Source organism: Lichenostomus cassidix, chromosome 4A (genome assembly GCF_008360975.1).
Source record: "Lichenostomus cassidix isolate B80296 chromosome 4A, HeHo_3.0, whole genome shotgun sequence".
NCBI classification, from domain to species: Eukaryota; Metazoa; Chordata; class Aves; order Passeriformes; family Meliphagidae; genus Lichenostomus; species Lichenostomus cassidix.
Genome location: NC_139485.1, coordinates 8,329,527 through 8,356,416, shown reverse-complemented (window position 1 = coordinate 8,356,416; position 26,890 = coordinate 8,329,527). Strand labels below are relative to the sequence as shown.

The following is a 26,890-nucleotide window of genomic DNA, read 5'->3' as shown; positions in this document are numbered from 1 at the left end:
AGTTTTGCAGCTCTGAATGAAATTTTTTGATTGTTTTACGCAATAAAACTCACAGAAAATAGTATTTTTCAAGAACTTCTGTTTTTTCTCACAGAGGATTCCTTGGTGGGTAAGCCACAAGTATCTTCCCATGCCTAGAGGAAAACCTTTGATTTCACTGCAATTTAATGTCTTTCAGCATACTTAAAGATGACAGTGGCTTGGTTCAGTTGAAATTTTTTTCTGTCCCCTAAAGCCTGAAGAATAAATTTGATGTTTCTGTATCAGCTCTTAATGTTGACTTGGATATTACTCAGTAGTATGAGGGACATGTGCAGTGCAGGTTGTATGCTGGAAAACTCAGCCTGGAAGGTGGAATGCAGGGAAACACCTTCCAGTGAGGATAAACTGATGGGCAAGAAGGGAAGGGAGAAAATGGCTTGACCTGGTGAACAGGAAACACTGATAGTCCACAGAGGTGAACAAGGTTATTCTTTGTGAGTCCCTTCAGTTTACATGGATGTTTTATTTCTCACCTGGGGCCAACCTAGCAGAGCAGAGTGTTTGTCATTATTTCTGTAGCACCTGCTGGGTGGAATAAACAGCCTGAGGAGACTTGGGTACAAACTGCAGTGCCTTAGAGCACTTGACTACTGGAGCTGTTGGAGTGCAGTCAGTGAGAAACTAAAAATAAAATGTGTAAGCTTTGAACAGTCACATCTAATCCTACACTACCTTCATGAAATTAAATTTCATGGGTTAATAATGTAAAAATATATCTAGAGTGAGGATTTGTCTAAACTTAATCAGTGTCTTTTTTTATATGGAAATCAAACCTAAGCCACAAACTTCCATTGTCAGTGGTGTTCATTACTGCCTACAGTATGATTTCCATCTGAAATCATGCATGCTTCAAAGTATGAATCTCTAATGCTTGCTCCTAGCATTTAATATTAATCACTTTAAGAACTTGCCTCTGTGGTAGAAAAGAAATGTGACTGTTACCATCAGGGTAAGAGCAGGTAATGATTGAAAACAGCAGTTTGTTTTCTGTTGGTGTTTGATCTTAGCGTCATACTTAGTCTTTTGATTGGTACTGCAGTATTCAGCTGGGCTGTATTATGCTAATCACATTATACTCAAGTCTGAAGTTATTTATACCTCACTGGGTTAGTGTGCACTTGTCCACTTAATTGGGTCATTATGAGGCTCTTGAAAGCAGGTGGGGGGTTCTTACTTACTGGGAACAGGGGTATTTAACTTCATTTTGCTGCTTTTTTTATCTGAACCTTTCAGTGAAAAAAATCCTTAGTGTCTACTGTTCCCACAACATTTTATTTCTAATAGCTCAGCTGTTTTGTTCTAAGTGCACTTACATGAGAAAGGCAACTCTGAACTGGTGGTAGACCTCAGCATCCTGTGTATTTTGGCAATTTCAGTGCTACTGTTAAACATTCCACTTAGAAAATTTCATGGCATTTAATATGAGTTGAATAACTGTACATCCATTTAATGCCACTTCAAAATTACTTCCTAGAATTTCTTAACACTGCCACTTTTGCCTGTTTCTATGAAAAAAATACTTTCCTTTGTAGATGCCCTGTTTCACAGTGATGTTGCTTTCTGTTTATAGCTGTTCCTGTATTTCATGAACATAACTGGGTCCTTTCCCTCTGTATGGATGTTAGTCTGTCATGTGTCTTTGGGCGGTGAATGGATGGGGGATGGACGTGAATCATGAAATACAGTCAATGGCTGGATTAGCCCAGGCATAATTTCTGACATAAAACTACCCTGTTCACTCAAAGTCTGATGTTCTATTGGGTGTCTGCAGTATTGAGAAAGTTCAGAGGAGCTTACTGGATTGTTGGGTTTAGCTCTTGTGGTTGAGGGGGTTGTTCGGAGGGTTTTAGAAAAAGTAAGTAAGAATATGCATTTCCATACAAATAAGTTTGAGTGGCTTTGGGAGGAAAAAGAGAAGAGAAGCTTTCGGGAATTAGGGCACAGTCTCCTGTTACTAAGATTATCTAAGCAGCTGTGTCATGCAATGCCTTTTGCAAGCTGTTGTGCCTTCTGAAAGGTAAAAGTATGGGGAGGTTTGATTTTTTTATTTTTTTTTTAATTTTTTTTCCCCCCTGATACCTTTCCAAAAGGGCATTTCAAAACGTCCCCCTTGGGGTTTAGCTGTCTGGGTCAAATGCTGAATTTATTCATGACCTGTCGCTGAGGTAACTACACTGTCTTACCTTACCTTGCTCTACTTAAGAAATATAAGTTCAGGTCTTCATTTTAAGACAAGCAGTTTTATAGGATTATTTTAATTGCGTCTTTTTTTCATCACTTGATTCATCTAGCTTGAATTGGCCTTCAATGAAAGTGAGAAGCTAGAATTGTGCTTAGTATTTCAAAGGGGAGCTTGCCAAAGCTTTGTGTGAATAATATTTTTCCTCTTTCCAGGAAATGCCTTGTTCTAGCTTTTGGTACAGAAGGGCTAGCAAGGGCAAGTTTGTTTTTCCTCCAAACAATGCCTGTCATATCTGTTCTACCTGCTGAAAGTTGGCAAGTGGTAAGAGAGGCTTAATGTCTCTGAAACCCTGCCAGGTGAGGAGGACTGAGCTGGCAAATAGATTTAAAATTTAGAGGTACATGCCCTTCATCTAAATCAGCAGTAGGATTTATTTCACTGAAAGTAATTGAGTTGGCTCCATTGTACAGTTACATGTTGAATAGCTATTCAGTCTGCAGGAGTGTCCTTGGGATCAGATTGAATTTGACTCCCTGTTTTATCAAACCTAATGTCCTGCAGTTGTCAGGTGTTTCTACTGCAAGCCTTTGACTATAAATATTTGAATGGAGAGTGATTGGGTTTTTGTTGTTACTTGGAAAAGTAGATCAGAAATTCCAGGTCTTCATTTTGTGACTTCTGTAAGTTTAAGGGAGTCAATCAGTTAATCAGCTCCGGTTATTCAGTAAATTTTAACATAGGAAATAGTGTTGCCAAAACAAAGAATCTATCTTGCATGCACAGAAGCAGAGCCACTCTGGGGGAATCCATCCTTCGTGCCTCTGTGGTCCCACTCCTTTTAAGTACCACCACTGAATAGATAGAATCTCTGTGTGTAGGATGGCAGCAAAACCCAAAGGCACAATTACTGATGTGTGAGTTTTTGTTTGGTTTTAGTTGGTGAGAAGACGAATCTGTGTACTAAACAATGATGTGTTGATAGAAGCAGTGTTTTTATAAATACTTTTAATTTTAGGCACCCAGCAGCTTGCTTGAGGCACTGGAACAGCATTTGGCTTCTGTGGAGGGAAAGAAAACAAAGGAAGTCTCTGCTGCCAGCAGGTGAGCACCCAATGAATTACAACAATGCCCATACTTAAGATTTGTCATCACCATTCTAACAAATTTCAGGATTCAGTCATTTGGTCTTCTTGGTTTTTATTCACTTCCAAATGTGTCTTCCTAGAAATATAAATGAAGCCTCTAGTGAGTAATAGTCTGATAGCTTAGTGGCATTTGAAATGTAGGTATGTCTGCCTGGGTCTCAGACAGACTCCTGATTACACTGTAATAAACCACTGAGCTGAGACCTGTAGATTATTCTTTTTAGCTTTTACTTGTTTAAAGTCCTTTGACTTGTAAGATTTATGAAGTGTTTAGATTTTTTATACTCTTCTTACCCAAGATAGGATGGTATTTATCTGAATTGTTATTATTTATATATTCATGGTCTATCTCTCAGACCATGAATTTATCCTAACCTTCTCATAAAAGTTCTTCAGTCCCTTCTCAGAACAGCCAAATTAGCTTAGATGTGTTGTGCTGAAAGGAACTGTGTTACTCCTGTCAAGTACAGTATCAGTATGTATGAAAATACTTCTGACTGAATAGTGAGATCTTGTTTGGCATAGACATTCTCCCACAGAAACTTGGTAAATACTGATAAATGTATCAGACTGAGTTATGTTCCCAATTTGCTGTCTTTTTCCTCAGATTTTTTTAAGAATCTAAGGATTCACTGCCACAATATTCTGTTCATATGTATAATAAATAGGCAATAACTTCTATGCTTTCTTTGCTATTACATAATGTACAAACAAGCTTTCTATGCCTCTGCCATTTGAATAACATTCCAGTATAGTCTAGATAACTTTAAAGAGAAAAGACAACTGCTATGTTCCACATTTTCCACTTCCTACCCACTGAAACTCGAGGGAGTCACTCTGTGTACTCGTGCCTCTTTGTCACCAAACTGGTTTTGGGGTGTCTGCTTTTATGAACCAGAGAGTAAGGGAAGAAGTGACTGGGGAGAAGGATGGCACACAACTAGATAAGGCACTTGATGATTAAACTGGAAGTGATGTATACCTGACTGTGTTTTTTTTAATAACATTTTTTTAAATTATTGCTGTTTCTAGAGCTAGTGCCCTATCCAGTGCTGTGTCTACACTTGCCAATACAGGAATGTCATTCAGCCGGATGGATGAGAAAGAAAAGCAGCAGGCATTGGAGGAGGAACAAGTTAGACTGCAGGCACTTAAGGTATGATGTTTTTAACAGGTTTCGTATTCTAAGATTTTTTAGTAACTGGATAAAATAGTGTATGGTGAGGAAGCTTGCAAGGTCACTGAGTGTTTTATGTGAGGCATATGAGCTGTGTAAAATATACACATGTGCTTTGACCTGTGCTGTAAAAATGCAGTGCTCCTATCTAGACGTAGTGAGGAATGTAAACCTGAAATGAATGTAAACAAGATTGTTATGTTGCTGCTGTGTTATTGGGCTACACGTTGCCACTCTGGTTTCTGGACATCTGAATTGAACTATAAAGATATCCGTGAAGCAGGGAGATGAGTATCCCTGATCAAAGGTCCATTGAGCTGTTTCCCTGAGTGATTATGGGGGGGAGACTAGAATGTGTAGCTTGACTAGAAGTGATTTACTTCCAGACAGTTATGGATTAAAAAAAAAATTATTTAAAACATCAAGTCTCACCTTGATTTTTACATTCTTGGTTAAAACAAGTACTCATATCTTTAATTTCATTTTTTTAAAATTATTTTTAGGACCTTACAGAAGAATAACTGTTTTATTTATTAAAATGATAATTACAATTTTCTTCTTGGGAAAGGTCTCCAGGACTGAAGTGTTAATAAACTAATAATTTTTATTAGTTTATTATTAAAATGGCAGCTGTCTCTCATGTTTCAGGAGCAGCGATTAAGAGAGATCTCTGTAGTATCAAATTCCACTTCCACATCAGCATCCCCAAGCACTTTATCAGGAAAAAGTGTGAATACCACTGTAGCTGTTGACCTCTTTGCTGCACCAGCACCCACAACAAATAGGTGAGAGATACTTTGCTTTCTGAAAGAAGCAGAAATTGCTGCACTGCCCTGTAGCTCCACAATCAACTGCAAAACTGTGATCCTAGTTACCTCCCAGGTGCCTGTTGCTGATGCTTTCTTGGCATACCCACAGGAATTTTAGTATCAGTCAGTAAGGGCTTAATTACCAATTTGTTATACCTCTCTTGTTAATGGACTGCTAGTAACTAAGAGGAAATGAGTTGGTATGAGTGTTCATAAAAGCCAAGAATACAATGCCTGTTACATATCTTCATATTTTTCTCTCTCTCTCTCATTTTTTATTCAGCATGCCCAACCTTTCTAGTGATCTTTTTGATCTTCAACCTGCATTTGTTCCAACTGTGCAAAGTACTCCAGCTATATCAACATCAGCAAGCAGTGCTTGGGGAGGTGAGCTCATACCTTGATTTGACTGTCTAAATAATAAGGGAATTCTTAGAATAAAAGGTTTAGTATGCAGATTCAATTAAGTATGAACCTTAACTATTTTGCATCCAGACATTTATTACAAAATATGAAATAAATCATCTGAAAACTCTGACACACTTTCTTGAACACATAGTGTTAGTTTTGATGGAATAAAGAAATGGAACTGTTCAGTGAAGGGGACAGGGAGAAGAAATGTGACTAAAGATCAAAGTTGAAAAATACTGGGAAATAAAACTTAAGCAGGTGTAACTGAAAAGATCCTGGACTAGTATTTAAATTTCATTTAAGCCATATTTAATATACTTTTCATGTAAAAGGTGTTGGTAACTTGTTAAAAAGCTGTGGACCCCCAGTTTCTTCACCTGTCCTTCCAAAGGATAGTCAGGTTAGATGTCAAAGAAATGGCTTAAATGGCAAAAGAAGGCAATGTTAACACCATGGTAAATGTTAGTATTTAAATATGTTGTTGATACCTTTATATGCTATTTAAAAAGTAGATTATTGAAGCCAAAACTGTAGTGTCTCACTTCTTTGATGTATATTCTATCATTCTCCCCCTCCCACCCAATGTCAATACTAGAATTATTTTCCCTTAATAGAAAGCTGTTAGGATTTTTGTCTGAAGCTGAAAATTTAGATCTAAATGGGCAGATCATTAGGTGGATTAGTTACAATTTGACTTTGTCTAGAGATTCTCATATTCAGTCATTTCAGTCTGTTTTTCTTTTCCATTATGTGTACTCTGTATTCTTTCCTTCACTTCTGCATCTGAAAGGTCCTTTCTCGTCTTCAAATGGTTGTGTTGGTTCTCCACCTCATCTGGACATCTTTGATATGAAGCCAGTTGAAGAAGCTGTAAAATCTGCCACCCCTTTCATCAATTCTTCTTTTTCCTCCAAACAAACAGTGGAACTGTTTAGTGGTAAAAAACCAAACTCCATGTAATTTATTTGCAACTGGAGATAGTAATGCTAATAAAGTGGGCCATGTAATCTTTTATGGTTTGGGCCAATCTTCACTTTTTATTAACATGTGAAAATGGTGCATTAAATCCAGGTGTTGTAAATTATACGTTTCCTTAAACATTTATCTCTATAATTGTAAAAAATTATTATTTTGTTCTGCTTGCCCAGCCTAGATGTCCTAAGACTTGCAGTGTTGCTGAAATCTGCTGATTTCTTTCAAACTGCAACCTCTTTTCTCTTTTGTAATGAGGAATGCAGAAGTTACTTGGCTTTTTAAATCTGTATATAAAAAAACCTTTTTATAATATTAAAAATTCTTAATTTTTAATGGCAGACTTAATTGTTGGGTTCCCTCTTTCTTTTTCTCTTTAAAACTGATCTTATTTTCTTCTTTCTTTTGCAAAGATGACTTTAGTGGTCATAAACCAACATATGCTTCTGTGTATCATCCTGTGACTGTTGATGGTAATTTGATTTTTTTTTTTTAATTTTTTTTGTATTTTAAAACTTTCTGGTTTTACTGGAATGAGTGATTGTTTTATGGGTGTATTTCATTACTCAACTTTTTTTTCCAGGTTTTCCTCTTCATTCAGCTCCTCCGAGTACCACCACTTCAACAATTAATGTGGACTTTGATGCTGTTTTTGGAGGAAAATCTACAGCACCAGAATACAGGACTGCAAGTGGTAAAAACTGCCTTATGACTAATTTATACCCTACAGGCAACAGTTGCTTAACAATTCAGCATAATTGCTATTGCAGTTGAAAATTTAATAACTTAATACATTTGCAAGGTGATTATGGGCTGATAATAGGCAATCAGTTCATCTGTAGTTATTTACTTTTAAATTAGCTTTGACTGATCTCATTCTCTCTGTAATAACTGTTTCCTCTCTCTCTGGGGGGATGAACTTTGAACGTGGCCCACTGGATGTCTCCTAACGGGTAAGCTCGTGTTCATTTGTCTTCTGTGCTTTCTCTTGATATGTAGTAATGACTTCCCTCTGACTCCATTGAGAGGCATTGCACTTGCAGAAGTACAGAACTAGTTGTGTGTGTTGCTTGAAGAATACCTGAGTTAGAATTTTGCTCTTCTATATAACAAAGTATTGTTGAAGTACAGTTAACTTTTTCTTTTAGATTAGTAGATAAAATACAGTATTCCATAAAAAAAAAAAAGAAATTAAACTGTGCTTCTATCAAAGTCTTAAATACTTTCATCATGTTGAACTCTCACATACAAATACTCAATTTAGTGTTCTGTAGAGAAAATACCTCCCTGGCCTATAGATGTAGTTTATTAAATACAATGTAACCTTTTTGTTAACAGTTGCTTTTATGTCCTTTGTTTAGGTTTTAACTTTCTAGATGATGTGTTGCAACCTACAGTACCACCACAAAGTCAAAGAGCCACTGTAGCCAGCCAGCAAAGTGGAAAAATTTTGGCAAATGACCTTGATTCTTCACTTGCTAATCTAGTAGGAAGTAAGTGTGAAGCTTCTAAAATTAACTTTCCCTTTCATTACTGAAAGCAAAACAAGCTTTTTTTTTTCCCTCCAAAATTAAAATGCTTAAGGATTTTTTGTCTGTTTCTTTTCCCCCACAGATCTTGGCTTTGGAGGAACTCCATCCAAAAAGTAAGTGTAATAATATACTTAGAATATTCTCACATGACTATTTGATAGTCTCTGGCACTAACATGGCAAGAATCTCAGCTCTTGAAATCTGAAATAATTGATAAATGCATTGGAACAGTGTGTTTGTGGTCAGTCACCATAACACGGTCAGCCTTAACTTTTGAAGTAGTTCACTTTAATTAGTTTTGCAATTGCTGTGTTTTTATTGAAGTATTTTTATGAAGCACTATAAAAGGTCTTGTAGTTACATCAAACTCCAGTTAACCATTATGTTGTACAGTGCAATACTGATAGTTCAGTTTTAACACAAACAGAACCTCCAGACTTCACACGTACTGGAGAAGAAATACATAAATGATTACTGAAATCCTGAGTGTTTCTTCCTAGATTTCAGCTCTGTGCATGCATTAAGGCATGTTTGTTTCCTGTTGTTGTTTTACTCTAGCTGTTACCCCTCCATGAAAACTAACACCATGGTTTCATTTTAGATCAGATATGCAGTGGTCTCAGCCTACAGAGAAAAAACTTACTGGTGGAACAAACTGGCAAGCAAAAACAAGCACATCAACCACGTGGAACCCAACTCCCTTACCCAGTATTCCACACATGGTAAGTTCTGTCCTATGGAATCACACTTCATTCTGTCAAATGCTGCTTCTCTGCTTGAGTTAACTTACAAAAAACAACAAAGGCATTTGGGACAAGACTGGGGGCAGCGGGGAATGCTTGTGGGATCATAGGATCATACTAAATGAGGCAGAGATTTTATCATGCTTTATTTTTCCTCACTGTAAAACTGGTTCAGTAGGGATTTACATCTCAAGTGAAAGGTTGATTACCTGTCTCAGTTCATAAATTCTTTTTGGACTGAAACAAATTATCCCAGTCCAGAAAATTCCTGATGTGCATGTTTGAGATGCTCCCACTCCCCCTCCCACACACATGTGCCCACAAACATCCACCTTTAAGAATCCTAAGAATGTGTTTTAAGGGCAAACTGCTGTTCTTCCAGATTTTGTTCCATTTTTAATTTTATCATGAAACACTGTTGCAACCTCTGCAAGGCACCTTAATAATTAGGTCAAGCAACACTTCGGACTTTTGATAATGTTCAGCACCAACTTCATATTTTTGACACAGTACCGAATGTAAAGTATATCTTTTATAGTTATTTAAATGAAGAATTTTCATTTATTGGAGGGATATTTGAAGGCAACTGACTTTTCCTATGCTTTTAAAAGAGATTTTTCAAGTATGTTTTCATATATATTCATATAAATATCAACCACTTCTAAAATATAGCTGTCTTAGAGGGAAGTAGAATGTTTATCTCAGTTATATGTACAATTAGGATAATTACCACATTTGCTATGAATTTTGGACTGCTGTCTGACTTCATTTTGCAATAAGAAAAGTTTTGCCTCTAATGCTTTTTTCCTTTTCTTGCATGACTATGCTCATTTAGGATTAGCAAAGTTAAATAGAGTATTAAATCAGTATTGGTCTCAAAAATGAGACCAAAAAATTTAGATGAGAGGGCGCAGTTGTATTGCACTTTTATGTGAGACTTTTTGAGACCATACAATCTTTTTATCCCCTCTTGGTGCTCTAGAATGTGGTGTTAGAGTGCTGATGCATTTTTATTTCTGGAACATAGAGGGTACCTTAGCACTCATTGATCAGTGTGGATTTAAAGTCTTATGTTCTTATTTTGTGTGTTCATCAGGTCTAAGCATTTGAGTGTTTTATACCAGGTGTCTGCTCACGCATTTGCCTGGAACTCCCAGCAATTAATGATGTGATGATTTTGATCTAGCTCAGCTATGCACCCCAGAAAAAATCTGTGCCCCAGAACTGTAAAGGTCTCAGTGTCCTGGCTTGGCCTCTGGCACTCAGAACTAACCCTCCAATTCATGTACCACTGCATCCTATCCCATAGCCAAATGTTTCATGCAGCACTCAGGTTTCAGTATAACTAGCACTGCTTAACAAAGCATGGCAATATGAAGCACATGCCTCGCCATGCCTGTGAACATAACCTGATGTAACATATTGCTGCCTTTTGGTGCTCTTCATTTTTCTTTTATCATTATATGTTGCTGGCATCAGATGTTAGTATGTGGGCAACATCAACCTGACTAAACATCTGTTGCTATTCACTTCTTAAGCCGGATGGTCACAGGCTTTCTTGGCTTCTGTTCCTATGCCCTTCTCATATAATGGGGTCAAAGAGGAGTATTGCATGCCATGCCCTCTAAAAGCTTCTCACACACATGCTTGTGCAAGCAATATGCTCAACTCTGGCTAGGTGTAGTAAAATTCCTAATTTGGCTGTAAGTTGTACTAGTGGTAGCTTTCCAAGCATAGTTTATGATGTTACTGTCCTTGTACCTTTTTTCCCCCTCACACTTTACTTGTTTTAATAAATGAGTTGAGCATAGTTAGACTGTTATGGTACTGGATTTGAATCCATCCCTTAGTTAGAATTTCCAGCATGAATACCTATTAAATAATTTTCTATCTTATCCTTTTGCTATGCCAGAATGGATTACACTATCCTGGATATGTAAGTCAATTTCTTGTAAATATGTTGGTTATTTTAAGCACTGAAAAATATGTGTTTTCCAAAATGTTATATATATATATTAAGTATGCATGAGTTTCTCTAACATACAAAAATTTTCTTAATTAAAGGTACCTGCTCCTATTACGTACCCATTGACCACACCTCAAGTGCCTGTATATGGAATGGTAAGAAACATGATTTGTTTTGTATTCCTGAAAACTGAGTTGTCTCTACCAGTGGGTTTCATGGCATTCATTGATGTTCAAATCATCCTGCAATTTAAATGTATTGACAATGTGTGATATCTGCTATTTTTTTCACACTGCATTGAAAGAGATTACGCTGAGCTTTATATAACAGGTTCTTTAAAAGCTTTGACTTTACTATATGTGTCTCTGTGTTTTTTTTTCTATTACAGACTATTTACAATGCAGAAATATCTATCTTGTGGAATTTGTTTGTATTTTATATATTTGTTTTGTGGGGGTTTTGTTCTCCTAACAGGTACCTCCTCAGGTTGGAGCTGCTCCTTTGATGGCACCCCAGTCAATGATGTATACACAGCCTGGTCTAAGGCCAACAAATCCTTTTGCACCTGTTTCTGAAACTCAGGTGAATGGTGTGCTTTAATTTTGTACTGACATTTAAACTTCAGCCTTGGTAAATGGAACCAAATGCTTTAAGAAGGGCTGTTGGAGTATTTCTGCATGTGAAAGTGCTCAGTTAAGGGCAGTAGCTTTTGCTGCTGAGGAGGCAAATTCAGATGATGAAAGCATAGAATTGCAGGAAGCAAGGAAGAAAGTAAAAATCAGATTTTTACCCCTCCCTGTGTCAATATTAAGTAGACAGGAGTGGTGAAGATATGGAGGTTTTAGTTTCCCTATGACATTAGCTGGATACTTGGTTTAGTCATACTGATCAGCCCATTGTTGGAAGCTTCCTGAAGGATCAGGTGATGGGGGGTGAAAAAGGCATGGACAAGGGATCATTCACACTGGAGGAACTCTGTATTCCTGTCATTCAAATTTGTCTTAATATTCTTTGGCAGTTTTTTTAATTGCCAAAGCCTGTAGACATAACTTGTAAGTAACAAGGCAGTCAAATAGATTCATTATTCTAAAACACTGGGAAACCATATATAATGTAAGTGGCATTAATATGTAATCTTTGTTCCACAGATACAGTTTATGTAGAGCCACCAAAGCAACAAGATGTGAGAACAACCAAATACTGGTAAAAACATGAAAAGACTGAATTTCAATCTTTCCATGATGTATTCCTGAACAGGGCAACTGTTTATTCCCTGTATAATACAATATTATTTTGAATTGCAATGCTTTAGAAATTGTTTATAACAGTCACTGCAGTGTGAAGTCATGTTTGTTCCCTGATTTTTTTTTTTATTTTTTTTAAACTGCTCAGCAGAAAACTGTATTTTTATTGAGGTTGACTCAGAAGGTGCAAGCTGGATTATCATCTTCAAAATCAAGGAGAAGGTTACATGATTGCTCTACAACCGTAATCATCAGTGGATTACCTTAGGAATTGACTGAGGATGTCAAAGCTGGTTTTTTCCTCCATAAATTCCATGGCTGTTGTAACCAAGACACAACACAAATCAAGTTGAGCAATAAAATTTTTATGTGCTCTAATAAATACTCTGATAGAGCAATGCTTGCATTATCCTAAGGCCAATATTGTGTGAAATCAGACAGCTTTTTCACATTAGAATAGCTTATAGTAATTTGCAAACTTTATAATGTGAGTTTGAAATGCTGTGAATCAACAAGACATATATTACATAGAAATAGTCAAAGTAATAAATTGCTCCATTGGTATGTCAGTATTACAGGACTAAGTGAAAAGAGCCAGCAGCTGCAAAGCTGCAAGTCTGTGATGGAGTAGAGGAAACAAGTGTGTTACAGAACAGCTCCTGCAGCCTCCAGCAGGTGCCAGCAGCTGCACTGCCCCAGGTACCTTCTCTGCAGATGGCTTCTCCCATCAGGGGCTCAGGGAAGAGCAGCTTTGGGAGCCAGTGGCTGTCTGTGCCCCAACCACAGCACATAGGAGCAGTCTGAGAGGCTTGTTGGTAACTGCAATGGAGGCAAGAGAAGCAATTCCTCTCTCTGAAGTCCACTAGGTCAAAAGACTCAAACCTTGCAATCATGCTGACACTTGTGAACTGGGAACTATATTGAAATTATCCAGCTGCTTTTGCTTCTTTTTTGAAATAAGAATCTAGTTGTAAACCTTATAAAAATAATTATTTTCAAATGTGTAAATACGTGTAAACTTTTAGATAATTGTTTTTTTGATGCTGCAGCAATCTTTTTCTTCTGTAGTAGTTTCAAGGTAAAAATGGTATATTAAGAAATCTGGACTCTTTTTGAGAGGAAAGTCTTTCAAATCAACTAATTTATGAAGTATTGCTGTTCACAATGGGTCAGATGTGTACAGACTTCTGGCACATATTTTGTATTTAAGATTTTTCCTCCAGAACTGAAATTGGCTGTGAAAATGCCTTATCTTGTATTTTTCACTGTCTGATAAAAAGTGATAGCATTAAAAAAACCCAATAGTTACAATAAGTAGATAGAAGTGGAAACAACCTTTTGTCCAGAAATTTTGTGGCAAAATGCAATGAAACACTCTCCTGTAAAATTACTTCTAATAGTGATTAATATTAAAGCTGGGTTTTCTTTTGTTACAATAAATAGACCTCCAGGATAGTATGTCTTTTGTCCTTTGGGGAGTCAGTAATTGCAGAAATATCTCTGACTCTCACCATAAATGCAGATAGGCCTGAGAATCTTGTCACACTCTCCTGCAGAGAACTTCTAAATTAAGCACATTCCTCAGAGTGGGAACAACTCTTCTTTTTCCAAATGCTTAATTCTGTCCAAAGAGTGCAAAAGTAGTATTTCTTAACCCTGTGGTAGATATTTTTGCCAAATGACTCAATACAAAAGAAACAAAATAAAACTCCATTCTACAACCCCTGCAATCTGTAACTGCTGATTTCCAGCAAAATGAAACCTTGCAGAAATTTAAACCTCAGTGTTCCTTGATGTATATTGATTTTTAAAAGAATTCGGACCAGTATACAGCAGTTTAATGTTCAAGTTTGAATTACAAAGGGCTCCAAGCTTTAATCCACCTTTATTGGGTTGAACAATTGTACAATTTTAAGCCAATGAGTTCTTCAGTGCCTATAGTTGCCCTCCACATGATGAGGGAATAGATGCCATTTAGAATGGGTCGTTGTGTTGAGGGGACTGTTTATTTAAGAAATAGTGAATTCCACAGATTTATTCAGCAATCAAAAGTCTTGTCTTCAAATTAGACCAGTCCATGTGGTTATAAATGTCTGGGCATTAATGGCAGAGGTGAGAGTGCTACAAGCAGGCAGTTCCTAGCACTGTAAGCTGTTAGGTCTCTTTCTTATGCTGAGTTGTATTAGTAATAATGCGTTATTTTAATAAAATATGCAAATAAATGCCTGGCAAGCAGTATATATTTGTTATAACTTTATTGCAGAGCATTCTGAATGTCTGGAATATACTTGGCTCAGAAATGGATTTAGTACTGGATAATAGTTTGCACTACTTCTGATTTGATCTGGATCTTTTAATGGTTCTTTTGGTCTGCTTTCTTGTAGCAAAGCTGTCTGATATCAACTTAATTAGTATTAAAAAAGGAGAAACAGCCACAAAGTATGTTCTAAGAACTTTATAACCTACCTTCTTTTGATGCTTTGAAACACAGCTTTCAGCTTGATCCTTGTGAAGCAAAGATCACTCTGCTCACGAGTGCACAGGACTGGGTTTTGCCCACCTCTTCCCTGTGCATGTACTGGAACACATAAAATGGCAGAGTGTGTGTTTAAATAACATACATGAGAAGTGAAACCCAAGGACTTAGGATGCTGTCAAGGCTTTTATGGCTCAAAACTTACTCTCCACAAAAACTCCCACTTTGAAGACCAAGGTTGTTGAGGGTGACTATACCAGCCTGCAGGAGCTGCGAATAGTAGTTGTGATGAGTGAAGAGAGATGTATATAAATGTGACTTTTCTTCCAGCTCATTGGATCAGAATCAAGTTCTGAATACTTCAGGAAGCTGATAACTAAGATGTCTCTCCATGTTTGTCTGAACAAGGAGGAAGAGTTGACATGTGCTGTATGCTTTGCATTATTGTACTTTAGTGGGTCACTTGAGCCTCGCTGTTGGGACTTGGTGCTGCTACAGGCAGGCTGTCTATCATGGAATATGCCATAGGATAACTTCTGAGGGACTTTGGAAAGGATTGTGTGAGGCCTGTTGGACTTGAACATGTACCTCTCTAAATAACTGGTGTTTTCTAATGTTCTCTGGATATAGTTTGACTTTGCCACCAAGAAGTTACTGGTTTGGTTTTTTTAACTTTTGGACATGTGTACTAGAAAAATCTCAGTTCTGTGCACATAGTGGAATATGAAATATTTGTAGGTAAAAACAAATGGACTTTTGTTTAAGAAAAAAATAAGGCCAACAGCAAAAACCACACACATAAAAGTAACAGCAACAAAACTTCTGACTACAAGATTGAATACAGGGTGTATCTATCCCCAGCTGGATTTTTTGATGTGTGGCAGGGAGGGGGGTGTTACAATTAGAATAGTATGCACTGTGGATCGGTGCTTAATTTGTACATAAAAAGGAAAACTTTGTTTGGGGTAGTTTGTATTGTAAGGATAACATCTAAAGGCACTGTATCAGTCATTTATTTCCATTTAAAAGATTATATTTTTGAGCAATGGAAACTGTACATGTTATCATTTATACATTACTGATAGCTAGGAATATAGAAAACCTGTTGCTATGACTCTGAAGATGTATCTGACTTGTCATTGATCTGTACATCTCTGCATCACTACTTTATGCAGATTCTCATGACCATTTATTTAAAGAGATTGTAGTAGCTGGTACAGTTACAACAGGAATTGTAACGTCAAATTGTTCAGTATATCTCAGATGTGAATCCTTGTGATTAAGCTTAATCCTTTACCAAATGTTTGGCTGGAATTTCATCTTGGAGCAATGACAAAATAGGTGCTGGAACAGATTTCCCTCACCCCAACCCATACTTTATTTATTTAATAGGTCTTGTTTTGTATGTTATGTTTTCCCCCTTAACAGGTTTGTGCCTTTTATTGGATATTTATTTAAAAGGAGCTATGATAATTTAGGTTGCTTTTTTTCAGATGTATTCTTGTACAGCTGTTCCTTTATGTGAGTTCCTTCATTTTATAAAAATACAGAATGTGTGGAAAATACACTAGCCACAAACTGGAAAAAAATTTAAGGGTTTATGTTCTATAAATAATTTTTTTAAAAAGAAGCCTAAGCACAAGACTGGCTGTGTTGATATTTTAATTGTGGAACCTCACAATTTGTTAATACGCAAATTGTTCATTTTTTTAAAAACTGCTCATATCCAGTTATTTGATGAAACAAGTTTTGGAAAAAAATAAACTTTGGCATATGCAAGGTGCATGTTTGTGATCATTTTTTAATATGTTCATAGGCTTTCTGCAACGTTGTTAGCAGTGGCTGAATGAGGGTGCTTTGTTGGCTTGGTATTTACATTGGCGAAGAGAAGGTGCCAGAGAGACTCTGAGTTTGGGTTGAGTTTGCCTAGAGCTGGATTCCTTCCCAGCCATCGTCATTCCAGCAGTGTGGAGAGCCTGGAGCAAACAGGCTAAGGAAGTGTGGCTGCTGCAGGGGCTCCTTCTTTCTGAATTTAAAAACGCTGTTTTTAATAGTTGCATTTTTGTTTCTTTAGGTTGCAGGGGGCGGTTTTTAATGGTGAGCTTGGGCTTCTTTACTAGTTCCCTCCTGTTGTGTCACCTTCCCTCTGGGTGCTGCAGCAGTGGCGGGCTCGGCCTGGCGCTGTCCCAGCGCAGCGCTCTGTCCCTCCCTGAACTCACTGCCGGAGCAAGGGCACGGGGCGAGCAGCGGGGGAGGACTTTGAGGCGTGTAAACACAGGGCAAGCATTACTGGCGATCCTCTAGAAATGTTGATTGTAAGCTGTTAAAGGCGTTGCTCCTCCGTCCTGTATTGCGCTTGTTCGACACCATCTGCGCTGTGGGGAAAGCAGAGCAATCGCGTTTAGAAACAACGGCGCTTCCTCTGCAGGCAGAAGCAGAGGCTGGGATAAGGGACACTTCCTTTGCGTCCTTCCCTCGCACGGGGACACTGGCACGGGTCCCCATCGCCGGGCCGGGGCACGCAGGGCGCTGGCAGTTCCCGCCGCCCCAGGCGGACGCTCCAGCCGGAGCTTCCCCGCTCCCGCCGCGGCCTCCCCTCTCCCGCCCCAGGCTCCGCCCCGCCCCAGGCTCCGCCCCGCCCCGCCCGCCAATGGGCAGCGCCCTGGGGCTGACAGCGCCCCGCCCACCCACGTCCCGCTCGGCGCCGACGTGATGACGCTCGGCCCTGACGTGGTGGCGCACGCGGCGCACGCAGCGTCCGTTGTCCAAGATGGCGGCGGCCGGAGGCAGCGAGGCGGCGGCGGGCGGCAGGCGCGGCCCTCTCGGCATCCCTGAGGCGGCGTTCGTGGTGAGCGGGGCGGCGAGCGGGGCTGGGCAACCGCGAGGCGGCGCTCGGGGGGAGCGGGTCCGGGGAGTGGGGCTGTGCCTCCCGGGGCGTTGTTCCTGGGGAGCGGGGCTGCGCTCCGCCAGGCGGGCCCGGCCCCAGGGGCGGCAGCTCGGCGGGGTCGCGGGCGGTGCCCGACCGGCGCGGCTGGCGGAGGCCCTTCACGGCCTCGCTCCTGGGCCTGTTCCCGGCTGAGCTGCTGTGTTTCGGTCCCGGCCTGGCGTTACTGAGCAGTAATGCACCTTACAAGAAGCTCAGCCCCCCGCGCCAAGCAGTGTGGTGTTACTGCGCTGCCCGACTCAGCGCAGGGAGCAGCGTGCTGGGGAGCCCTGCTGGCACACACTGCCACACACCCGGGGCACGCCTTGCCAACCGTGTTCCACGGGTAGCGTGCCGTGCTCACTGCACCTTTCCGTACACCTTCCTCTTCTAATCCAGTCTTACACTGCTGAGAAGATAAACTGTTCAGAAGTCCCCGTGTGTCCTTCTTGAAAACCAACAAATGTGTGTCTTTTGGAAAACAGGCAGAACTTGTTTATCCGACTTTAAAAACTGATGTACCAAGTATTTGATAATCATGTTGAGTGGTTGAAAAGATGGAATCAGTGACTTGTGCAGTGACATAATCTCGCAATTATCTGTTCACTTTTAGCTGGGAGCTGACTCTTGGTGCACTGTCTTGATTGCTCCTTTATTTCCTTTGATCAATAACTATTGATCAGAGTGGCTGTACCTGGCTGTCTTGGTGATCTTGGGAAGTGTTGGATGTCTGCCCCATCTGGTATAACTGCTTTTATAGAAATAAATTGGTTTGACTTGCATTTTGGTGTTTCTACATGTACTGCTTGTACTGCTGATGTGTCTTGTCTGGGCATAGGGCCTGACCAGACAGGTACAGTGCATTTGCTTTCAGTGATCCAGTTCCTCCTTTAAGGTTTTTTAACAATCATTAGGGTCTGGCAAATCTTTACTGGGCTGGAAAGCCATCACTGCTTTCAGCTAACTTCCTTCCATGTCTCGTGGCAGACCAGCGTGATGCAAGTGAAGGGGAAGGGCTTTGTCTTCAGCTGCCCCGTGAGACCTCACTGATTCTGACAGAGGAGAACTTGTGCTCTGTCCTGACTCTGCAGTGCAGGTGGCCACCCTGGCAGGAAACGAGATAACCAGCCTCGACACTTTAAGGGCGTCTGTCACATCCCTCATTTCATGCTGGTGGCATCTTTGTAGCTGTTGGTTTTGGTTACATGTTGTTTCCTGTCAACACCCTTGCCTGAAGTATCTTGCATGCTGTACCACGCAGCTTGGAGAGTTCTGAGACTGTGCCTTAGTCCTGTGCTTCTCTTCATTTCTTCATAACCTTATATCTGGATCTTAACCCCTTGGAAGTTTCCTAATTCTCAGTTTTGAGAGGTGCTCTGATTAAATACAGGTGTTTCTGCAGAAGAGCTCCTCAATGGTGATCATAGAGTAATTGGATGCAGATGTTAAAATAGACTTTCTTTTATTCAAATCAAGCCTATGCTAAGAAGTTGTAATGGTATTCTACTCTGCAGAGTGTAGATACTATTGTCTTGAGGGTAGGTTTTGCTAGAGCTTTTTTCTCTCCAGAAAATAGGTTTCTATTTCAGAAACATTTAAAGACTTGCTGATCACTTGTTTGACATTTCCCCCCACACGCTGCATGGGCAGCCTTACTGTGAATCTTGTCTTCAGAGATGTTTTCTGTAAGTGTCTTGGTTCAGAAGAGGCTCTTCACACAACTTGTGGCTGATGTCTTGTCTGAGGCAGTGGATCTGTGAATTCTTGTCCTTCTCCAGGTTTCAGGTGATGTTAAGCACTCAGGGTAGGGGATGTTAAGACTCAGAGTTTTGCTGGTTAACACACTCTCCAAATAGAACTTTCAGCTCTGGTGGTTTTGAGCTGTTGCCCAGACATTTCCAAATAAAATGCCTTCTTTGTTCTGCCTTCTTCAGCAGGTGTGAGGATGCAGATCTGCAAACACGTGTCTCTTGTCGTGTCACTGCACATGCCCCCAGGTGATGAAGCTCTCTGCAGAGTGAGCGCCTGCAGCTCTTTATTTGGGTCATCACTCAGAGCATGGGAATGTGCTATCCTGCTGCATTTCAGGGCTCCTACAGAACATTCCTGTGGCTCAGCTTGAAGTTTGCAAAATGGTGTTTTGGCAGTGAATTTTCTTCCTAAAAAGATAGAGATGAGTTTTGGCAGGTCCTTGCAGAAGCTGTAAGGTGATTCTGTGGTGGAGGTGCTGTGGAATACCCCACAAAGCAGGGATCCTAATGGCTTGGACAGCCACCTGTGCCTCAAAGCTGTTCTGGTCAAGCTTAAAGAAGTGACTGTGCCTCAGCCTTGCAGATGGGGAGGTGGGACAAGAGCCTGACCAGCAGGCTTGGAAGGTCCAGCTGGAAAACCTTGGGGGTGAATCTGAGCCCACCTTGAACTGGGACATTACGTAGTGGAAGGAGATCACCAGAATAAAGGGGGCCTGCATTCACTTCTGGATTCACTTCTCAGCATCTTTGTTTCAGGAGGGCATGGATTGTGTCCTGTCTGTGTGCAGACAGACAGGAGCTGAGGCAGAGCTTGGTGCTAGGCAGGGGGTGGAGGGTGCTGCTGCCCATCTGCTTTTGCTTTCTGCCCCGGATGATTTAAACCAGCAGAGCTTCTTCCACAAGAGGGAGTTTCATTTCACAACATCCTCAGGCCTCACTCCTACAACACTTTCCCAAACCTAGTCCTTGTTTTCTTTGTTGAAAGCTTCTCTAAGAGCTTAATCCTTACCCGGAGTTAGGAACGCTTCCCAGACTGTGAGGTAGCTTGAGGCATTCCTCAGGCAATCTTAGGTGTGGTCTCTTGAGTTTGGATCTACCACCTGGACAGTGCTGTCTGCTGCAGGTTGTGGAGTTCATGTTTCTGCTACACATTCCCTTAATGATAAGGAAGGCAGGAATGTCTTACCAATTTCAGTAATTCCATAGTAAATTTCTTTAGCCAAGAGAGTTAAGGCATCATAATGAGGGGGAGCAGCTCCATGTCTGATAGCACTGTAGTAACGTATTACAGTCCTTTTCTGGTGTGAAACTTTTGGAGTGGAGACACCAAGTTCAAAGGGAGGAGCTGAAGAGGCCTGTGGTAGAGCTTCCATCAGGTTTATTGAGCTGTGTAGACAAGTAAGGGCAGAATTACATCAGTGGGGGAGTGGGGTCATCTGGAATTATGCATGTAAATGGTGGCAAGGCCAGAAACGTGTGGTTGGTCCCCAGTCTGGTGTACCTTTCAGAGGCTGGGAGCATTGTCCCCAGGCAGGTGAGCTGCTTCCTGGGATTCTGAAGGAGACACATGCCAAGGTTGACATCCTTGCCAGCTCAGGCCTGTCTTCTCTGGGAGCTTTTCCAGTTGATGGTAGGACTGGCTGGAGTTGTTCCCTGGAGGTTTCTGTGGCTTCCTGCTGACAGTAGAAGGAGCTTTTGAAACCAGGCTGTTCACTTCCGTAGTGCCTGTTTGAGCAGATACCCCAGTTTTCCTCCTCTGTGTCTTTCTCTGCCACGACATGCTTGCTCAGACCATGACTCTTTTCCCTCATCAGTTTTATCCTAAATAGTTCATAATCCGATTAGCCAGGGAGAAGCATTATCCCTGCTTTACAGGTAGGAAGCCCAGGTTTAGCCATGCTCCCTGGATATCCACCCCTGTAAGGTGTCACTGACATCAGCCAGGACTCAAAGCACCATTAACCAGGTACCTGCAGACATGGTTATTAAATAATCCTTGCACCTATCCTTTAGTTCCCTGCCAAAAAAAGCGGGAAGGGAGAAATGAAGAGATGACTAGAAAAGAAACAAAATCCTTTTGTACTCCAGTCCAGAAAAAAAGTTTGTTTACATTTTCAAACCCCCTATAGATGATGCAGTAAGATGATAGCATGTCTGTGTCTAGGATTTCCAGAAAACTCTTCTAACACTGAGGGTTTCTTTCTCCCCTTAAAGGAAGATGTAGATTCTTTTATGAAGCAACCTGGAAATGAGACAGCAGATGTAGTTCTTAAGAAGTTGGATGAGCAGTATCAGAAGTATAAATTTTTGGAACTTAATCTTGCTCAAAAGAAAAGGAGGTAAGTCATAATTCTTGTAGAATTGGGAAATGTTTAGCACAGTTCTGTGGTTTTTTTAATAATAAATCTGGTGGCCAGGAAGGCCATGGGGATCCCAGTGCCTCTGCCAGGGCTGTCAGGGAGAGCAATGCCCTCAGCTCTGGAGAGCTTTCACTTGAACAGTGCAGAGTCCTGTGGCTCTCACTGTCAGAACTGTCCATGAACCTCAGAAGAAACACACTTGTTTTGTTTTACCTGCAGTGGTTTCTATATATTTCTGCTGAGGTTTCCCTCTCTTTGGGAGGAGATATGCAAAAAAGGGGTCTGTTACTGTTACTGTCTGTTGTTCGGGTGTGAAAGCTGAACAGATTGCTGTGCTTCCAAAGCCAGCAAGCCTGGGTGTTGTGAGGGGCAGGTGAAGCTGGAGCTGAGCTGCCTTTACATGCCATGTCTTTCAAACCTGCATTTGTAAGCCTGTAAAAAGCTGTTAAGAGTTTCAAGTTGTAAAATGGAGGGTGGATTGTATAGTAAAACTGATCACTTGTTTAGAAAACTTTGTGTCTCTGTAAAATAATAAATTATGACTGTTGTTAATTCACAGGCTAAAAAGTCAGATTCCTGAAATTAAACAGACATTAGAAATTTTAAAACACATGCAGAAGAAAAAGGTAAACTATTTTGAATATCTAATGAGTATGAGAAAAGCTAACTACCTTTCCACCCTAACAGAACACATTGCAAGAAATGTTTTGGAGAGCACACTTAATATGCCTTTATAAATAACAGAATTGTTTTTAAAGGTATGTAGTACTTTTTGAAAGCTAGTTCAAAAAAAGTTAATGTTTGTAATGCAAACTTCACTTTCAATAGTATATAGATTGCAGCTAAGCTTTGACTTCATCTCCATTCTTTATAGAGATTTCTGTATTGTTTTTAAATATATCTTAAAAATGCATTATTCTTGTAGGTCTAACTTTAATGTTGAAGTAAAGTTACATAGAATTCCACCCAAGTTAATACTGTATCAATGGCAAAAAGCAGAAGAGTGTGCTCTTTATTCTAAGTTTTATGTCTTTGACGTAAGTTTCCAGTGAAAATAGCAATTGTAAGTTTTATCATTTGTCTTAAGGATTCCACACAACCAATGGAAACCAGATTTTTATTGGCAGATAATCTCTACTGCAAAGCTTCAGTTCCTCCTACAGATAAAGTTTGTTTGTGGTTGGGGGTAAGTAAAATGGAACTTTCTCTGAAACTGTTTCAGTAACTTATAAAAGGCTTGTGAAAGAGAGTTTTGGTTGCTGTCTCCCCATGATTCTGTTGATGGCTGCATGGTGGAGCTGTGCCCTAGCTGAGAGCACATCTAACCAGACAACTTCAGTGTGTTAGTGAAGGTTTCTTGTTCTATTTTATTTGGTTCCTGAACAGTAAGACTTAAGAGAATTGTCTTTTTGCTGGATTGTTCTTTCCAAAAAGCTTATTTGTGTTTCCCTTACCATTTCTGTCACTTTTTTGTTCAAATTACCATCCAGCATTGCCTGGCATGGGAATGTGCCCAGAAAAATAACTTAGTTTGGCAAGTAGCTTCCCTTCTTCTCTATGTTATTTGTATTCAGCATCCTGCTTTCCCTTTTCATGCATCTTTTTAGGGAAAGATGGGATTTCTGTCACTCACAGATATCTGCCAGCATTTAGAGTGGACTTTGCACTTAAGCCTGGTGGGATCAGCATTCACACCCCAGACTTCTAAGTACTTAAGCAGTATCAGGTTGGGGTATTTTGTATTTAAAGGCTTCATTATATGTGGAGATTAACCTGCTGATGCTTATTTGGAGACTTAAATCATGGATGTTCTGAAATCCCAGTGCTGGCTGTCAAACAAAACCTCTTGGTTAGGACAGAAACACTGTTGACAAGTGGAGCTGGCAGACTAATTGGACAGTTGCTCCCAAGCTCTCCCACTTCTATCATAAAAAGAGAACATTTTCCTCATACCAGTTGCTTTCAGGAGAATGTCTTCAGAATTCACAAACACTGACTTTCATGGAGCATCCCAGGTTTGTTTTCTAACAGAATATCAGAAAAAGTTCATCCTGCTGACAGTTCATACTGAAAAGCTCTAATGAAATGCCACACAAACCCTTCATGTTGTTTAGGTGTTCTTGGCCTTCTGCCTTTTTCCTGCTTGTTGCATACAGTCTGTGTTGGGCTGTGCATATCATTGCTACTGGAGATCTCTGCCCTCCACTTGCATTAAAGAGCAGCTTATCCAGCTCTGGCAGCTCAGCCTAGGCTTCCCTGGGATGCTGTCAGTCACAGAATGTGGCTCTGCTCAGGGCACAGTTCTTGAATGGGACAAAGCTTCAATTAGTGCATTTTCACCTGATTTGCTCTTTTGTTTCATCCTGTGCTAGCTTCTTACTGGAACAACCATGTGTGGATTAAAACCCACCCCCACAGCATCAGAGAGGGCTTTTATACCTGTTGTATCTTTAAATACCTGTAGTTGCTCTTGTTACTGGCAGTGCCAGCTGTTTGTCAGCACTCCACACTGAGTGCCTGAGGTTTATCTTGAGTCCAACAAAACCTGTTTCTAGAGCTGTGTGACACCTGAAAGGTGCTGCTAAGGAACATAAGGTCTCTCACTTTGCAAATACCATAAGGATGAGATGCTGATACCTGAAGGGCTGAATGTGATCCACAGAGGAAGAAATCTCTCCTTGCTTAGCTATAGGAAGAGAGCTTCTTTAAGTTTTCCCTACTAGGGAGATTTATTACTTATTACTGAAGGGGTGGAGGCCTCTAGTGGATTCTGACATTGCCTGTCCCAAATCTTGTTGCTAATGTAATTAGTTATGAACAACAGCCTAAAATAAGCTCAGTGTGGCTTAGTCCTTACAATGCAAGAGTAAGAGCTTTTATCAGTCTTTTCTTTTTTAGGCCAATGTGATGCTTGAATACGATATTGACGAAGCTCAGGCTCTGTTAGAGAAGAATTTGTCAACAGCCACAAAAAACCTCGATCTTCTAGAGGAAGACCTGGATTTTCTCAGAGATCAGTTTACCACTACAGAAGTCAGTATCCTTTTTGTTCATGGAGGGGAGGAGATGTATGTGAATGCCAACATCCAGGTAATGACCAGCTTCCTGAAGTGTTTTTATCTTAGACTGGTTGCCCTCAAAATTCTGTAGCACCTGTGAACTCTAAGCAATGAAATGGAATATTGTGTTTGCAGGGCTGAGTTGGAGATCAATCTGTGAGAGGTACAAAACTTGTGTTTGTGTCCTCATGAAACCTACTGCAGTGGTTGCAACCCAGACTGACTCCAGAGTGAGTTGGAAATGTGGATTGATGCCCAGGTGACCACTTTGAAGCAGAGTGACCCTTCCTCTAGAGCATATGAGTATTGTTCTTTGGGCTCTTGCTCATCATACCCTTTGCAGCTGTCTCCAAGCTGCACAAGTCCTGCTGCAGCAAGCCTGGGACTGGCTTAGGCTGTGCTCAGTGCTTTTTAAATTTCTTTATACTGCCATGAACCACCTCCTGGGTGTTCTTGGAGTGGGGGTTCTTCTTTATACTTTCTTCTTAAAAACTATTTTAATGAATGTAGCCATTAACTAAAGCATTAGATTTAGTTTAATGAAGGCACAGCTGCTTGTTCTTTCAAGTTAACACTTGAGCTGTCTTAGCGCTGCAGGAGTTTGGGATGCATGAAAAAGGCAAATACAGCTGATATGGGCAGCTTGACTGAAATCAGCAAAGAGTTAGGCAAAACTAAAAGTGTGTTTCTCTGCAGTATCTTTTTAGAGGCTTTTAAAGTAATGATATAAATAAATACTGCAGTTACCAACAGTTACCAGTGTTCCCGAGTGTTGAAGCTTTGCACCAAGTCAGTCCTTTCATTAAATGGACTGTTATAATTAAATGGCCAGCCTGCTTTTTCCCTTTTTAAAAATCTTTTTCTCTTTTTCTGATAGCATGAGCTGTTTCCTTAATTACACACCCTCAGATATGGCTAGAGTTTATAATTGGGACGTAAAGAGAAGAAACAAGCAAGACCCTTCTAAAAACAAAGCATAGTTTTGCCAATTTTAAATGTGGTTTCAATTTCCAAATATTTTTTATTTAAACACCCCCAAACTTCATTCAGGACTGAGTTACTTTCAGCATTTCAGTAAATGGTAAAATATATAAGAACTAATGGTGAGCACCATTTTATTTATTTGTAAACTCAAAATTTGGTTTCATGCATGCTTCATGAAATGAATTATTTGAAAAGGCACCACACAGTCCAGCAAAGGATGTAGTATTTTGATCAGACCAGTCTGTTATAAATAAATTTCTACCTGAAAGCCTGTCTGAAAAGCTGAGGGGCATGTATGAAATGGAGCCTGACATGTTAGCAGGCTAAGGCAATGCAGGGGCTTTCTTTTTCATCTCTGTACAGCTGATGAAGTTAACTTTGACTTGGGCTGGGAAGACATGCAGCTGTAATGTTCTAGGAAATAACAAAAATAGAGTGGAATCTTGGGGTTTGTTTCAGTCAGTTAATGGCAGCACCAGTCTGCAAGCATTCCTGCATATCCGCTTTGGATAAACTTGTAGTAACTGTGGGTTAGCTAACTGCCTGTTGCTGAGCTCTCAGCACTTTACAGCAGTTGTGATTTGTCCCCAGAGAGCAGTGGGAAAGGAGTGAACAGCACAGGGGATGTCAAGCCTGCAGGTCTCACTCCTTCTTTCTCATACATGTGCACACGTTGGTTGTTCTGGCGAACGCGTTGAACAAGGACACCCAAACACCCACCGCTTGTGAGAGCCCCCCATTTCTGACCCCTTGGCCCAGATGTCCAGTTCAAATGTTTGAACACTCTCAGCCTCCCAGGTGATAAAACCTGTGTTATATCGGGATGGTTGACTGGAACATGACTTCTGGTGTTACAGTTGGAGTATTGTTTTGGTCCTTACGAAGCCTTGCGAGATTGTTGCCTTTTACCTTTGCAGTTTCTTTCTAAAACGAAATGCTCAGTGGTGATGTCAGTGGCTAATAATCACATTCTGTGACTGAGAGTACAGGTTTCACAGCAAAATAAATGCAAATGTTAACTGTTCAATCTTCATGTAAGAAACGATATACCTGTAAATTTTTTGTACTTTTATTTCATGATATTAAAATAGTAAAACTACACAGTTGTGGCAAA

At 40.2% G+C, this 26,890-nt stretch overlaps 2 protein-coding genes across 9 annotated transcripts in view; both read left to right on the top strand.

The window, feature by feature from the left end:
• Window positions 1–16,478, top strand: part of LOC146437424 (phosphatidylinositol-binding clathrin assembly protein-like) — a 29,303-nt gene extending 12,825 nt beyond the window's left edge. For 2 of the 7 annotated variants that reach the window (XM_085060411.1, XM_085060407.1), the window contains 14 exons: window positions 3,240–3,325; window positions 4,402–4,525; window positions 5,195–5,331; window positions 5,639–5,742; window positions 6,557–6,703; window positions 7,152–7,211; window positions 7,322–7,432; window positions 8,115–8,231; window positions 8,353–8,383; window positions 8,872–8,992; window positions 10,926–10,949; window positions 11,078–11,134; window positions 11,454–11,561; window positions 12,128–16,478. In XM_085060411.1, coding sequence (XP_084916537.1) covers window positions 3,240–3,325; window positions 4,402–4,525; window positions 5,195–5,331; window positions 5,639–5,742; window positions 6,557–6,703; window positions 7,152–7,211; window positions 7,322–7,432; window positions 8,115–8,231; window positions 8,353–8,383; window positions 8,872–8,992; window positions 10,926–10,949; window positions 11,078–11,134; window positions 11,454–11,561; window positions 12,128–12,142 — 1,242 coding nt within the window. In that variant the 3' untranslated portion in view covers window positions 12,143–16,478. The remainder of the gene's footprint in view (window positions 1–3,239; window positions 3,326–4,401; window positions 4,526–5,194; window positions 5,332–5,638; window positions 5,743–6,556; window positions 6,704–7,151; window positions 7,212–7,321; window positions 7,433–8,114; window positions 8,232–8,352; window positions 8,384–8,871; window positions 8,993–10,925; window positions 10,950–11,077; window positions 11,135–11,453; window positions 11,562–12,127) is intronic. The other 5 variants (XM_085060409.1, XM_085060408.1, XM_085060412.1 and 2 more) reach the window with 5 other exon arrangements.
• A 922-nt stretch (window positions 16,479–17,400) lies between these two features.
• On the top strand, window positions 17,401–26,890 carry VBP1 (VHL binding protein 1). 2 transcript variants are annotated; one of them, XM_085060405.1, is made up of 6 exons: window positions 17,401–17,547; window positions 21,588–21,712; window positions 22,293–22,359; window positions 22,821–22,919; window positions 24,632–24,770; window positions 25,702–26,890. In XM_085060405.1, the coding sequence occupies exons 1-6, from the start codon at window positions 17,470–17,472 to the stop codon at window positions 25,770–25,772; spliced, it is 579 nt and encodes a 192-aa protein (XP_084916531.1). In that variant the 5' UTR covers window positions 17,401–17,469; the 3' UTR covers window positions 25,773–26,890. The 2 variants fall into 2 exon arrangements, with proteins under 2 accessions (XP_084916531.1, XP_084916532.1); XM_085060406.1 differs by lacking the exon at window positions 25,702–26,890 and adding an exon at window positions 24,928–25,695 and having other exon boundaries at window positions 24,632–24,823.

What these genes read in the sequence shown, in the direction of transcription:
- VBP1 (XM_085060405.1), top strand. Translation starts at nt 17,470, where the DNA reads ATGGCGGCGGCCGGAGGCAGCGAGGCGGCGGCGGGCGGCAGGCGCGGC. An exon ending in CTTGCTCAAAAGAAAAGGAG is followed by an intron (nt 21,713 to 22,292) that starts GTAAGTCATAAT and finishes GTTAATTCACAG; the next exon opens with GCTAAAAAGTCAGATTCCTG. An exon ending in GTTTACCACTACAGAAGTCA is followed by an intron (nt 24,771 to 25,701) that starts GTATCCTTTTTG and finishes ACACACCCTCAG; the next exon opens with ATATGGCTAGAGTTTATAAT.